The 14,879-nt window shown below is 42.5% G+C and overlaps 1 protein-coding gene across 3 annotated transcripts in view; it reads left to right on the top strand.

Moving 5' to 3' along the window:
* Nucleotides 1–1,938: 1,938 nt before the first annotated feature.
* Nucleotides 1,939–14,879, top strand: part of CLCN5 (chloride voltage-gated channel 5) — a 129,907-nt gene continuing 116,966 nt past the window's right edge. For 2 of the 3 annotated variants that reach the window (XM_036460464.2, XM_036460463.2), the window contains exons 1-3: nt 1,939–2,244; nt 2,839–2,952; nt 5,066–5,223. In XM_036460464.2, coding sequence (XP_036316357.1) covers nt 5,208–5,223 — 16 coding nt within the window. In that variant the 5' untranslated portion in view covers nt 1,939–2,244; nt 2,839–2,952; nt 5,066–5,207. The remainder of the gene's footprint in view (nt 2,245–2,838; nt 2,953–5,065; nt 5,224–14,879) is intronic. The other variant, XM_045570363.1, reaches the window with a different exon arrangement.

Genomic DNA, 14,879 nt, shown 5'->3' with positions numbered 1-14,879 from the left:
CCTTGGTGGCTTTGCACTGACTGGGTGTTTTGTATCCCTGGGCCCTTAGCTTGCCCAAAGTAGGCATCCAAAGTTGCTCACTACAGTAGGCTCTGAATTATACCCTGTTTCCCCAAAAATAAGACAGTGTCTTATATTAATTTTTGCTCCCAAAGATGCACTAGGTCTTATTTTCAGGGGATGTCTTATTTTTCCATGAAGAAGAATACGGTACACATTGATTGTTAAATGAAAATAAAGGAAATTTATTACCTGTATATGGTATGGTAGTACGGTAGTTGTCAACACAAACCAGACAAACTGTGAATCCTACAGTATCAAGAATTTACTCATTTATTCAATGACAATCATGTCATCATCTTCTGGAACATCATCATAACAATCCAATTCCTGAATTTCCTGGTGAATTTCTTGTGACTCCATTTCTTTCAGAACCAGTGGACCAAATCTCTCATGTTTAGCCTAGGGGGGGGGGGCGCTTATATTTTGGGGAATGCCTTATATTTCACTCAGAAGGAAATCTATAAGTAGATCTTTTTTTCGGAGGATGTTTTATTTTTGGGGAAACACGGTAGTACTGGGGTTCTAGTTAGAGTACCTGGATTGATTATACGGATTCTTGTCTCAGTTCCACCACTAGCTAGTTAGCAGGATCATCTATAATAATAAAAGCATAATATGTAAATAAACCGAAAGACCGAACAGAATGACCATCTGGACGACCTTCCAGATGACCATGCTATGACATGCAGTGGCGACAGGCCAGCCAAGACCGGTGTGATGTGATTGGTCTGCAAGGCTCCACCATCACTCCATGATCACTCTGCAGCGGGAGGCCCAGGCCACCCTCTGCAGGGCGATCAATGAGGGGGGAGGGGATATGTAATTGATCACCCTACAGAGGGAGGTCCAGGCCACTGGCGAGTGATGCTGTGGCAGGTGTGCTGGGCCAGCCAGTGATCACTCCGCAGAGGAGGCCCAGGCCAGTCAAGCGATCACACTCCACGCCTGTGACCCACAGAGGGAGGCAACCAGTGGCAGTTGGGGCCAGTGTCCTACAGATGGCAAGCAGTGGCAGCCAGGGGAAGGAAAGCCCAGATAGGCCCCGATCTTTGGCCAGGCCTAGGAATGCTACCCGAGGGGTTCTGAATTGCAAGAGGGTGCAGGACAGGCTGAGGGACACTCCACCCCCCATCCCTTGCACAAATTTTGTGCACCCAGCCTCTAGTCTTACATAAAAGTCAATGCATCCAATTGGTGTTTTTTCTTCTGTAAAACGAAGGGTTGTGACTTATAAAAAAAAAAAAAGGGTTGTGGCAAGGGTTTTGGTGTCTGGTAAACCCAGTTACTGCCACTAGTAAGAAGTGTGATTTTTGCTTTTCTGAACCTCCCTTTCTATTTTAATTACTAAAATGGATAAAATACTAAAAACTGCCTTGAGGATTTCCCAGTGCAATGAGAATCAAGTTGGCTGTTACAAGCATCACTATACTTGTTCACTAGTCCTATTATACTTCCACTATGTGAGTTAGGACCCGTTAACCTTTGTGTGTCTCTGTTTTCTTATAAATAAAAGTGAAGAAACAATAGTCCCTGAACCAATGGGATTACTGTGGGCATTAAATGATATGAAAATAGTAATGGTATTGAAAAGTGTCTCGCATATTATTAGAGTCTTACAATTTGTGAGCTAAACGAATTAGTATTTGATTTCTACTACTGACTACTCTGTGGGCTAGGAGCTCGGGACAAAACGAAAAATCGTTCTGCAGGCTCCACACAGTGCAACACAATGCAGCACTTCTCTTTCAAAAGCGATGGACACGCCCAGCTGTGGGTTTAGAGCCTGCCCAGTCCTCATTAAATATGGCAGCGAGGGGGGGGCGGGCTACCTAGTGCGGCTGCGCAAGCGTAAACCCCTCCCAGCTCCTCGATCTCAGCTGCAGTTTAGGTCCCGCCGTCTCCGAGCTGGCATCGCCCCCTCCCGGCTTGCCCAAGGTGTGGGGAGAGGGCCCCCGCCAAGGCGCGCAGGCGCACACGTCAACTCTGCTTGGCCGATACTTGGCGAGGCGCCCGTCACGTGAGCCGCGCGCCAGCTCGGCCCCCTCTCCTCCGGCTGTGAATGAAGCTCAGCCGGCTACGTGGGGCGCCAGCTCAACTTGGCGTTCTGGGCGCCAGTGCCAACTGATCGCCCGGCCCGCCAGCCGCCGGCACGGGCTCCACCGCTCCGGATCTCGGCGACAGGTAAAGACATTAGAGCTGTCCCTTCCCTAACAGGTCCTTCGCGGCCCACTGGCCCCCGGCCCACCCCCGAGTACCCCCTGCGATCGGTGACAGGGAGAAGCGCTCCCCGCTGGCTCGGCCCCCTGGAGATGGAGGTTCCCCATGCCTGGCCACCGCCTGGCACCCGAAGGAGTTAGACCGGCTAGTTCCAGCCAGCCAAGGGTGGCATCTTCTCGGGAGCCCAGCCCTAGTCTCCGAGCTCTAGGGTCCCAGCGAAGTTTTCTCGCGGAGCGGCGCCAAGCCCGCCCCGTTTTGGAAAGGGGGACGTAGCTGCTAGGGGCCCCCTTTCCAGAACCGGAGCGGGTGGCTTTGGCTGGCAAAGCTCTGTCAAGGCCCCGTTCTTCTGCCTCCTGCTCTGGACTCACGGGGCGGTGTAGGTCTTAAGAGAAGTTGGAGTCCAAACTCTCGGAAAACTAGTTGCTGCTGGTTTTTTCTCTTTTCTTTTCCCACTTAGCGGAAAGGCGGTTCTCTCCAGATTGTCCAGGCTTGCGCCTGAGCGCCTTCACCGTGAAGGGCTTTTCCTTCACATTGATGCGCCTTTACCTTACATTTCAGAGCAAATCAGTTTCCTGGACTGCCAAGTGAAGCCGTGCGGGCGCGCCTGATAACGCCTGTGTAAGCTACCTCGCCTAAGTGAAGGAAACCCAGAAGTGGGGGGTATAGAAGCCAGTAAGAATCTGCTTTATATCAACTCCATACGTGTATTAGCAATGATCTGGGTTGGACTTCAGAGATGTTACATTTTGCTTGTTTCCACCAAGCGCGGATTGGAACTGTGTAACTGCACCCGAAATAAGGGGGAGGGGGAGGGAGGGAGAAGAAGGCAAACCCAAACGCTTCTTCGCATTCTTCTTTCTTTTTTTTCCTGGCAAATCCATCCTAGGACTTTGTGGATCTTTCTTTATGCAAAGCGTTGTCTTTTCTCTGCTGTAGTTTTTGGAACTAGTGTACACCATTCGCACTTTGTCCTTAAAACATCCACGAAGAAGGCCAAAATGATCGCTCTCAACTTGGCGTTAGTCTTCATATGTGTGTGCTAGTGCTTTTCATTTCGTGTTGCTTGTATAAAAGCTATGGAGCCCGGCCAGCGTGGCACAGTGGTTGAGCATTCACTTATGAATGTGGAGAGGTTTGATTCCCTGTCCCGTGCTAGGGTTGCAGACTCCATCGCCAGTGTGGGGCGTGCAGGAGGCAGCTGACCATTGATTCTCTCTTTATCAATTGATGTTTTGATCCCTCCCTCTCCCTTCCTCTCTCTAAAATCAATAAAAATGTATTTAAAATATATTTTGAATGGGGAAGGTTAGATTTTTATGGTTTCTGCCCCTACTGGGGATGGGACCTGGGACACTTCAGTCCTTAGGCTCTATCCACTGAACCAAAACTGGCTAGGGCCGATCAAAATATATTTTTAAAAAGTTGTGGAAATAACGCTGTGCTTCGAGGTTGACCAGGTCAGAAAGATTAGAACATTTTCTTAAAAAAAAAAAAAAAAAAAAAAAAGCAGCCGAAACCGGTTTGGCTCAGTGGTAGAGTGTTGGTCTGCAGACTGAGGGGTCCCAGGTTTGATTCCAGTCAAGGGCATGTACGTTGGCTGCGGGCACATCCCCGGTGGGGGATGTGCAAGAGGCAGCTGGTCAATGTTTCTCTCTCATTGACATTACTGGCTATCTCTCTCCTTTCCTCTCTGTAAAAAATCAATAAAATATTTAAAAAAAAGCAAATTGGCTCATATGCTAAGTAAGGAAGACCAATTTATTAATCGAGAACTTGTTTAAATAAATGGACAAGCAAAGTGTTCAATATATTTAAACTCAAAATCAAAGTAGTTGAATCTTTCATCCCCCCCATTCCTAGTACCTTTTAAAAAAAAGTCTTCATTGACTTTTTTAGAGAGAAACAGGATAGAAAGATAAAAATGTCAATGTGAGAGAAAAACCAATTGACTACCTCCTATATGCTCCCTACCAGGGATCAAGCCCAAAACCCAGGGACCCAGGCATGTGCCCTGACTGGGAATCGAACCAGTGACCTCTTGGTTCATCATTTGACGCTCAACTACTGACCATCACCAGCTGGGCCCTAGCATCTTTTATGTCCTTGCAAATAGTATTGTCCTAAGGTGGAATTTGACATTTAAAAAATGGGAATGAGCTGGAATAACTTGACTTTATTAAAGTAGTACTTTATTTTGTCTTTGGTCTTTCTCCACTCCCTCCCCCATTATGAAAGCAACATATGCTCCCTACAGGACATTGGCAAAGTGTGGAAAAGTATAATGGAGCAGAGAGGAAGAACCACTCGAGGGCATCACTCTTTTTATTATGCTTCCTTCCTTTTCTTTTCCTATATAAGATCTATTTGAAACTTTTAGTCACAACATTTGCTGCCCCTTCTACACTTTCTGTTAATGTGAAGTTGGGGGTTTGGGAAAGGGCATTGGATATCATGTTGCTTTTTATTTCCCAAAGCATGGGACATCAAGATAGGAAAGATGCTTAACAATGATCTCCTCCAAGCACCCATCCTTGAAGATTCCACATCCCATTTGTTGAAGGTCCCGAGATCCACGCAGAATTGAACAGCACTTAGTGGCAATGTGAACTGAATCTTGATCTTCCCACTTTATGTGTCTGCAGCGATCCCTTACGGCTTAGGATCAACTTGATACTGCCTGTGTGCATATCTTTGAAAGAGAGGTTTAGGGTGGGACAGGAGATAATTTTCAAGGATTTGAAATATTTTTTAAATTCAGGTATCCATTTTTTATTTACATTTCCAGGGTTGGGGCTTGAACGTCTGTCATAAAGTAAGACCGCACCGCGGCTGTTCCAGCTATATCCCTTTAAAACATCCCTGCAAAACTGGAGTGCTCTGGGAAACTCTGAGCCTGTGACCTCAACGTGGGAGTGGATAGGATCAGCATGGCCATGTGGCAGGGTAAGAAAATTAGCACTCTTTCCTCTAGCTGGTTTTTCCTCCTTCTCTATCTTCCACCCCTCGTCCCCCCAACCCCAGCTCCTGGCAGGCAGCCAGCTGTTTCTTTAATTTAACCCTTTTTCTTCACTAGGACAAAGCGTTTGTGTTTAAAAGAAGTTCGCTGGCTAGAAGTGAAAAATGTTTAAAACTGGGGATGGAGGAGTGGTCTGGGAAGTAGAAGGAAAATGTCGCGCCAGAAGCATTTTCAGAAAATTTCCTTTGTTTGAACATGTGCTCGTGAGGGTTCTATGTGGGGAAACAGTATATTTTTTCATATTTGTGTTTTTCATTTGTTTCTGGCAGTTTTCTATCATAAGGTTCTCAAAGGTGAAGGAGAACAGATGTCAACACCTTCCTGGCATCCTCTTCCAAATAAAAACTTTAAAGCATATTTAATGTTACAATGTTTATGTTTGGTGATAGAAGGAAAATGCCTGTTTAATATTACGAACTACTCAAGAGCAAAGCTCACTGATATCTTGCCTGTTGGATTATATCTTTTGTAAAGCTGTGAATTGCTGCTGGCACAAAGTTATTTCTTACTTTTAGTGGAGCTGAGGATTGGGCCCTTTGGGATAGTATCAGAATCTTCAGGGGTGCGTGGGCTTTTTATGTTATCAAAGGCGAGTGTAGGTTTAGACTTGGTAGAAAAACCTACCCAAATTGGTCTATGACCCACAAAAGGTTAAGGATGGGGTAGAATGAAGAGTTTGGCTGTCTATAAATACTCAACAGGTAGGTTTGTTGGTGGTCTGATGTAGCTTTTAAAACTGTATCCTGTTGGTTATGGCTTCAAGTATGGAGTCACACAAATATAACAACTGTTTTTTTTGACATAGAGGATTGTCAAGTTAAAGACATTTGTTGAAATGGGATTCTGCCTGTATGCCTGCTTTGACTCACACAATGGGCATTTATCTGGAGCAGTTTGACTATTCTTGTTAAGTCCTGAGATATTCATTCATCCAACAAACAGAATACAGAGATGAATAATACACGGGACATTAGACAGTTCCTTGTCTTATGGAAAAGACAGATAAATAAACAAAAATTGTGTCAGGCTGAATAAGTGTGATAATAGGGAGAGGTACAAAATGCAATAGATGCCCAGAGGAAAGCATAATGAACTCTGAGTTTTGAGCCGGTCTAAATAAACGAGTGGGAGTTTGCCAGATGGGCAAATGAGAGAGTTGCATTCTGGGCAGACAGAGAAGCACTGTTTGAGAACTTCTAAGTTGCTCTGTGTGCCTCGTGTGAGATGTATGGGGCATGACCTCAGATGAAGCTGGGAAGGTAGTTGGGGGGGGGGGGGCAGGCGCCAAATAAAAAAGAGCCTTGTATGTTCTACGGAGGATTTTACACTTTTCCTGAACACAAAGATTCTAAACATGGAAGTAACATGGTCAGATTTTGTTTAAGTTGACTTTGGCAGCAGTGTTGAAGTGGGGTTGGGAGCTGGATAGAAGGAAAGCCAAGAGCATTTGGAGAGTTTCTGGTATTATATATTGCTTTAGGGAAGAGATGGTAAAGGTCTGAGCAGAAACAGGAGCAGCAAAGATAGAGAGAAGGGAATGAGTTCTAGAAATGCTCAGGGACCAGATGTGGGAGGAAGTGAGCCTGGGGCCATTGGTGCTATTCATTCAGAAGTGGAGCGTGGGAGGTTATGAGAGGGACATGGGGATGGATGGTAGGAACTTACTGCACCTCATTTTGTTTGGCTTGTTTTGTTTGAGACACCTGTGGGCTGTCAGGTTACTGTTTAAAAGCCAATTATGAAAATATGGGACTGGAGTGTGCGCAGATGAAGATCTGAAGTATTGTTGTAAATGATGCATAAAAAGCACATGTGTTTTCTCTGTGTTTAATGGAAATGCCATTAGTAGTTAATGATTTACTTATTGTTATAATACATATATTTTAATGGATAACAACTTTTAATAAAAAGGTCATTCATTATTTTCTTAATAAATAATATATTTTGCTATCTCAGGCCCTGGAATCTGATCTGTCTAAAATCACATTGGAGTAAAACCCAATTTTTCTAACATTAGTGAAGAAGGAAGTATGACACCTAAGTAACTACAATACATTTCTTGTTTTGGGCAACCTCTGAAGTGACAAGCATTATACAATAATAGTTTGGGTGGCAGCATAGTATAGTAGTTAAAAGTATGGGTCTGGGTTCAACTCAATTGGTTCCATTTGATAGCTGTGAGACCGTGGGCAAGCCCCTTAATCTCCTCTGTGTCTCAGTTTTCACCTTTGTAAAATGGGGATAATAATAGGACTCATTTTATAGGGTTGTTGTAAAGAATGAATTAATATATGCAAAGCACTGGGAACATAGTAAGAGTCCTATAAGATGTGTGCCATTATTACTAGTACTGAGACATTTAGAATATTGTGTCTCATATAATAAGTGCTCAGTAAAATGTAGCAATAGCTGTTGTTTCTACTACTACACTTCTATTACTACTATTCCTGCAGGCAATTTCATGTTGTTCTTGGAAGCCCCATCTTGTGTGGGTCTGTTTGGGTCTTTAGGTAGAGGTTTAGAACTGAAGAGATCCTTAGTAAACCTCTAGCCCAAACCCCAGAGCTAAGTGACATGCCCACAATCCAACAGGCTGGTAGTAGTGACTCAGGTCTCTTGATTCCTTATTCTAATTGTTTTCCATGGGCTCATGGAAGAGGGTATGTGTGGGCCTTTCAGCTCATGGAAGCTCTGAGTCAGTCTCTGAAGCTAGCTGAGGAAATCTTAAGTGGTAGAGGAAGCCAAGTTTCCTTAGTTTCTCAAGTCACCTCTGTTCAGTTCTTCCATGGAGAACTGGATCAGAATTGCCATACCTCTTAAACATGGCCAACGTAATTATTTTGACTTCTTGATGGAGCCCTCTAATACATTCCCTGGCCACTTTCAACAGAGTATACTGGGCATAATTTAGTATATATATATATATTTTTTGCTAACTTAGGATCATTATTAATAACATCAATTTTATTGGCTTAATAGTTAAGGAAATGTTGCAGAGAAGACTAGCCAGTTTGGGATGAGATAAGTTTGGAGACTTGTGTTGTCAGTTGTTATTTATTTTATTTTATTTTATTTTTATTTTTATTATTTTTAAAAATATTTTTATTGACTTTTTTACAGAGAGGAAGGGAGAGAGAGAGAGAGAGCTAGAAACATCGATGAAAGAGAAACATCGATCAGCTGCTTCTTGCACACCCCCTACCTGGGATGTGCCCGCAACCAAGGTACATGCCCTTGACCGGAATCGAACCCGGGACCTTTCAGTCCGCAGACCGACGCTCTATCACTGAGCCAAACCGGTTTCAGCAAGTTGTTATTCATTTATTCAGTTAACATTTATGGCCCTGGCCAGGTAACTCAGTTCGTTAGACTAGAGCACATGTGTCAAACACAAGGCCCGCGGGCCAAATCCGTCCCGCCAGGCCTTGCAATGTGGCCCGCACCGCGCTGTCATCACTGCACTCTGCTGCGTTTCTATCACAATGACAGTTTATGACTGTTCAGTAAACCATTCGGCCCGCGATTTAGGCTGGATTTTAGATTTTGGCCCCTTCTCTGATTGAGTTCGACACCCCTAGACTAGAGCATTGACTCCATACGCCAAGGTTGTGGGTTTGATACCTGGCTAGGGCACATACAAGAATCAAACAATGAATGTATAAATAAGTGGAACAACAATTGATCTCTCTCTCTCTCTCTCTCTCTCTCTCTCTCTCTCTCTCTCTCTTTCTCTCTCTCTCTCTCTCTCTCTATATATATATATATATATCAAATCAATCAATCAATCAATCAATCAATCAATCAAATAAAGATATTTAGGAAGCACCAGTTGTGCATCAGGCACAATGGTGTAATGGTCAGTAAAAACAGGTATGGTCTCTGCTCTCATGGAGCTTGCCAAATAAGATAAAAGTAGCATTTCAAATTATTGGAATGTGCTGAAATGATTTGTAAAAATTATACCAGTATAAATTTAGAGGGATTAAAACAATTTCTTAATAAAAGAGGGGGTGCATCAGAATTGCCTGTGGTGCTTTTTAACAATATTTCTGTTCAGGTTTTACTCCCCTTCCAAAATTGTGATTCAGTCTTAAGATATGAGCATTTAAAGAAGCTCTGTAAGCAATTCTAATGTATAATCCTGTTTGGGAACTGCTGCATTAAAGAATCTAAAATTTGATGGCACTTGGATTCTGATTGAATACTATAGTTGCTAAAATGATAATGTAGAGTTCTATTAGGTTCATGATATGATGTTAAAGCGTGGGGCAGAGGGAGATTGATCTCAAATTATCAATAGTTAAAAGTCTGAGCTCTGAGCTTATAGCTGGATTGAAATTCCACCTTTATAAACTGCATGATGTTGGGAAGTAACTGACTTTAGTGTTCTTCAACTTCCACATCAGTTCAAGATGGATAAAATAGCAACAAAACAGCAGAGAACCTAATAGTTCCCAACTTGTATACACCCATTAGGATCCTCTAGGGCAGTGTTTTTCAACCTTTTTTGGGCAAAGGCACACTTGTTTCATGAAAAAAATCACGAGGCACACCACCATTAGAAAATGTTAAAAAATTTAACTCTGTGCCTATATTGACTATATATAAAGTAATTCTCTTGAATAGGAATCAAATAAACACAAAGAAAGTATTTTATAATTACTTTATTATGAAATATTAAGTAAACAAAATAGTGAAAAATTATAAAATTCTTGTCTTGTCTGCACCTACGGCACACCAGGCAACATCTCGTGGCACACTAGTGTGCCGCGGAACAGCGGTTGAAAAACGCTGCTCTAGGGATCTCTTAAACCCATCCAGGCTCATGCCTTACCTAGTCCAATTAAGTCAGAATCTCTGGAGACAGGATTTTAGAAGCCCCCCATCCCAGGTAACTCCAACGTGTAGACAAGTTTGGGAACAGCTGAGTAATAATACATAGGGTAGCTGGGAGGATTAAATGAAAATATCACAGTGTCTGGCACGTGATAAGTACTCAATTCATGTTGACTGTTGTTAGTAACTGTTATTTTATTTATTGACTTACTTATTTTTGTTTAACTCTTACTAGAGGATATTTTTTCCATTGATTATTTTTAGAGAGTGGAAAAGAGAGGGAGGAGAGAGAGAAGAGGGGAGAGAGAAACATCAATGTGAGAGAGACACATCGATTAGTTGCTTCCCACAGGCTCCCTGATCAGGGCTGGGGATTGGACCTACTATCCTTTAATTTAAAAAAGGATAATTTCTGAAGGAAATATCAGATATATGTGTGCCATACAGCTTTATATACTAAAGTATTTATAATAGTGACAAACTGAAGACACAGTTTTCCATAGTAAGTAAATTATGGTAGGTCCATAGAGTAAATTATCTGGCCATTAAAAATAAAAAGTAAGGCTGACAAAAATCTTCATGATCTAATGGAAAAGTATGGGGTTATTCCATTACTGGCTTTTTAATTTAAACACTAGAGGCCTGGTGCATGAAATTAGTGCACAGGGGGCGGGGGGCGCGTGACAGGGTGGACAGAGTCCCTCAGCCCAGCCTGTGCCCTCTTGCAATCCAGGACTGCTCGGGTAGGTTCCCTAGGCCTGGCCAGTGATCAATGCCTATTGGGGCTTTCCTTCCTCCAGCTGCTGGCAGCTGGCCCCGTCCCTGCAGCTGCCACTGCTTGCATCTGTGCAGCACCCCCCCTCCCCCACCATGGCTCGCCTCCCTCTGCGGGCAACAGGTGTGGGGTACGATCGCTTGGCTGGCTTGGGCCTTCCTCTACAGGGTGATCGCTGGCCAGCTCTGTACACCCACCACAGCGTTGCTGGCTGGTGGCCTGGGCCTCCCACTGTGGGGCGATTGTGGGGCTATGGTAGCCCCCCCACCCCCCGACCCATTGCATCGCACCTGCCCTGGCTGGCCTGGTGCCAGTGCATGACATAGCGTGGTTGTCAAGACCGTTGTCCTGACAGTCGTTCTGCTGGTCGGTCTTTCGGTTGATTTGCATATTACGTTTTTATTATTTTAGATGGGTTTTTGTGTATCTCTGTGTTTCATGTTATGTTCACACCTATGAATGTAACAATCAATAGAGAATGGAAGGAAATGAAACAAAGTTGGTAAAGTGGCCATCTCCAGGTAGTAGGATTAACTTACTATTTTTCTTTTATAATATTTTCCATATTTTATGCAATGAATATGTATTACTTTTATAATCAGAAAATAAGTATTTGAAAATGAGATATGAAATAATAGTGCCTCCCACAAAGAGTGAATTGTGTGGGCTTCTGGACAGCTGCTTCAGCCATTCTGTGTCCTCTCTATCTCCAAAATAATAATTAAAAGAAAAGAAACCAAGCCCCTGAGGGTTTGGTTAGAGCAGTTTTTTTTTCTTCTATTAATACTTTCTCAAGTACTCTTGTAGTTTTTGACTGCCTCTCCTCTTGACTCCAAAAATTCTTGGGGAATGAGAGTGGGGATAGGGAGATTGTACAAGAATGGGGAGATGACAATGTGTGAATGAAATAACCAGGCAAGGTGGCAAAATATATCAGGAAAAGCATGAATAAGGCAGAGGAAAATTTTAATAAAATAGTTGTAATAAGAAACGGTTCTGTTGGCTTCGGATACAAAGAAAGCATATTTCTACCTTGCAGTTTTTTTTTTGTTTTTTTAGTTTTTTTTTTTTTTAGCACATCACAGTGTATGTGTAAACACTGGTGATTTAGCTAACACGAAGGGGCCAGGGGAACATCACAGAGTGTTCAGTGAGTTGATGACAGAACTTCAGTGTGAAATCTAGACAGCTGTGTGGCTTGATAGTTGGACTGCCATCACCTAGGAAAAGCCATCTCTTCCTGCCTGTTGACCAAAATCTTAGTATCTGTGTGACTCTCAAATGAAAGTTATGCTGTTAGAGCAGGAGTAAAGAAACAGAACCCTTCTCCCCCCTTTTTTGTCTGTCTGGCCCAGTGTCTCACCTACAGCAGATACAGAAATGAGCTGTTTTTCTGCACTACTAGAATTGCTCTTCTACAACTCAACTCCTCAGTAGGGCAGGAGAGATGGGGAATGGATTATGATAACAAGCATTGGGTAGGGGTTAAACCAATATAATTTTCCAGCCCTGGCTGGGCGGCTCAGTTAGTTGGTGCATCCTCCTGTACACCTAAAGGTTGTGGGTTTGATCCCCAGTTGGGGCCTATGCAGAAGGCAACTGATCAGTTTCTCTCTCACATCGATGTTTCTCTCTGTCTCTCTGTCTCTGTCTCTCTCTCTGTCTCTGTCTCTCTCTCTCTCCTCCTCCCTCTCTCTCTCAAATCAATAAAAGCATATCCATGGGTGAGGATTAAAAACAGAACAAACCAGCCAGCATGGCTCAGTGGTTGAGCATCAACCTATAAACCAGGAAGTTATGGTTCTATTCCCAGTCAGGGTACATACCTGGGTTGTGGGCTCAATCTCAAGTGTGGGGCATGCAGAAGGCAGCCCATCAATGATCCTCTCTCATCACTGATGTTTCCATCTCTCTCCCTTTCCCTTCCTCTCTGAAATCAATAAAAATACACAAAAAACACAGAATAAAACCATTTTCAGACAATTTTTCTCTAAGAGCCATCCATTCTTTCCCAAGCAAACAGTTGTGGAAGGAACACGGGCCTTGGAATCAGATACATGTGTATCTGAATCCAGCTCAGCCAGTTGGTAGCCAAAGCGGCCTAAACTCAAAAACAAAAACAACAACAAAAAATCCCAAAGTGACCTAAACTTCAAAAGCCTCAATTGTCTGATCTGTGAGGCATGGTATGTGGAGAGCGACTCCCTAGGTTTGTATCCTGGCTTGATCACCGTTAGCTGTGGTCAAGTTATTTCATGACTTTTTGCCTCATCCTCTTCATCTATAAAATGGGGTTAATAATAATCATACCTACACTTAGGATTATTGGGATACAAAGTGAGTTAATATGCACATTGCCTGGCACTTGTTAAACACTGCGCTACATGAGAATGAGAATCACCAAAATGCCTTGCCTGTCTTAGTTCTGTGATTGTATAATAATTGCAATAGTAGCAGGAAAACAAATTGATATGCTCTTAATTGGATGTTTTCAAACTGGAAAGGGTCTTTAAGGGTAATCTTTAAGACATTGTAAATGTCTCATTTTGGAAAGCATGGAATCAAGGCCAGTCTCTGCCTATTTCGCTCTATTGCATTAAACTGCTTCCCCCAGGCTTGACAATTTTATAATTTTCTGCTAGATGTTAATCCTGCCATACTTTATTGCTACAAGTTCAGTGTCTTGTAGCAGTTGTTTTGTCATTGAGGCTTTCAGGGTGTGTTTTCTCTTCCCATCACTCTGTTAGCATTTTTGAAATAAACTATAGGTTTTAACCAAAATTATGATTCAGTTTCCTGTTTCATGTAAGGCTGTTCTGTGTGTGGTGGGGCAGGAGGGGAGAATGGACTAGAAAGTTTCAGTACAAGTGGCAACACATGCCAGATTCTTCTTATTCCTACCTTCTGTTAACACCAGGTAATATTAACAATGGTGTGTACATACAATGGAATGCCATGCATTTCATTAAATGAGTGAAGTAGATGTATATAAAATGATAGGGAATGCTGTCCAGGATACATTTTAAATGGGGAAAAGGGTGAATAGTGGTATTGTATGATGCCATTTGTACAACAGAAAGAAGGGGGAAAGCAGAGGATAGACATGAGTTTGTATATAAGTATACTTATATATATACACGTCTTCTGGAATGATGCACAAGAAACAGTTATTATTACCTTGGAAATTAGGATTGTCAGGACTAAGGGTTTTTCATTTCCACTTGACACCTTTCTATACTGCTTGACTTGTTTACAACAAACTATAATGCCTTTAGAAAATAAAATTTAAATACACCCATACCCCACTTGAATCTTTTCTTGATACTATTATACCAAGAAATAAAAGCTGTAATAGTGATTGAAGTGAGAGGTCAGATGTGAAGCACAGCAGGCATAGTCTGGGAAAATAAAGGGCCTCTGAAAGCTACCAGGGAATCATAGTGGCCAGGGGCCTGAGGGGAGGAGCATGTGGCTTTGTTAAACTGTTAAAAAGTTTAGTGTCCTTGTTTGCTTTTTTTTGATGAAGCAACTTTAATTATGTCATTGGTTTTGATCTGTGGGTATGTTAATGCCCAAGTAGCATAGTGATTGTATTGTAGCCACAATTAAACAATTAAGTGTCTTTGTTTGGATAAATAGTTGTTCTTGATTAACTTGTTTAAATATTGTAAGTGAATGCTAGGCTACAATTTCTTGAGCGTTTTGCCTAAGGACCTGAGGAGGACTGCAGGTATGGTCTTATGTTGAAGTAGAGAAGATATAAATTTCCTGATATTTATATAATAATGTCTTTATTAAATTAAATCCTCAAGTGCTTCAAAATCATTTTAGTTCCTCTCCCTCCTCACAAAAGGAGGCTTTTGCCTGAGATACAAGAAGTGAAAGGAATGTCCAGCTGAATGTCCTCTTGATTTGGTTTAATGAATAGTTCTTTCACTCAGTTGTGTGTTTAGAGACAAAGAGTCACTAGCC

The sequence above is a fragment of the Pipistrellus kuhlii genome, unplaced genomic scaffold, assembly GCF_014108245.1.
Source record: "Pipistrellus kuhlii isolate mPipKuh1 unplaced genomic scaffold, mPipKuh1.p scaffold_m20_p_32, whole genome shotgun sequence".
Classification (NCBI taxonomy): Eukaryota; Metazoa; Chordata; class Mammalia; order Chiroptera; family Vespertilionidae; genus Pipistrellus; species Pipistrellus kuhlii.
Note: the sequence above shows the minus strand (reverse complement) of the source record. Positions and strands in the feature narration are given on the sequence as shown.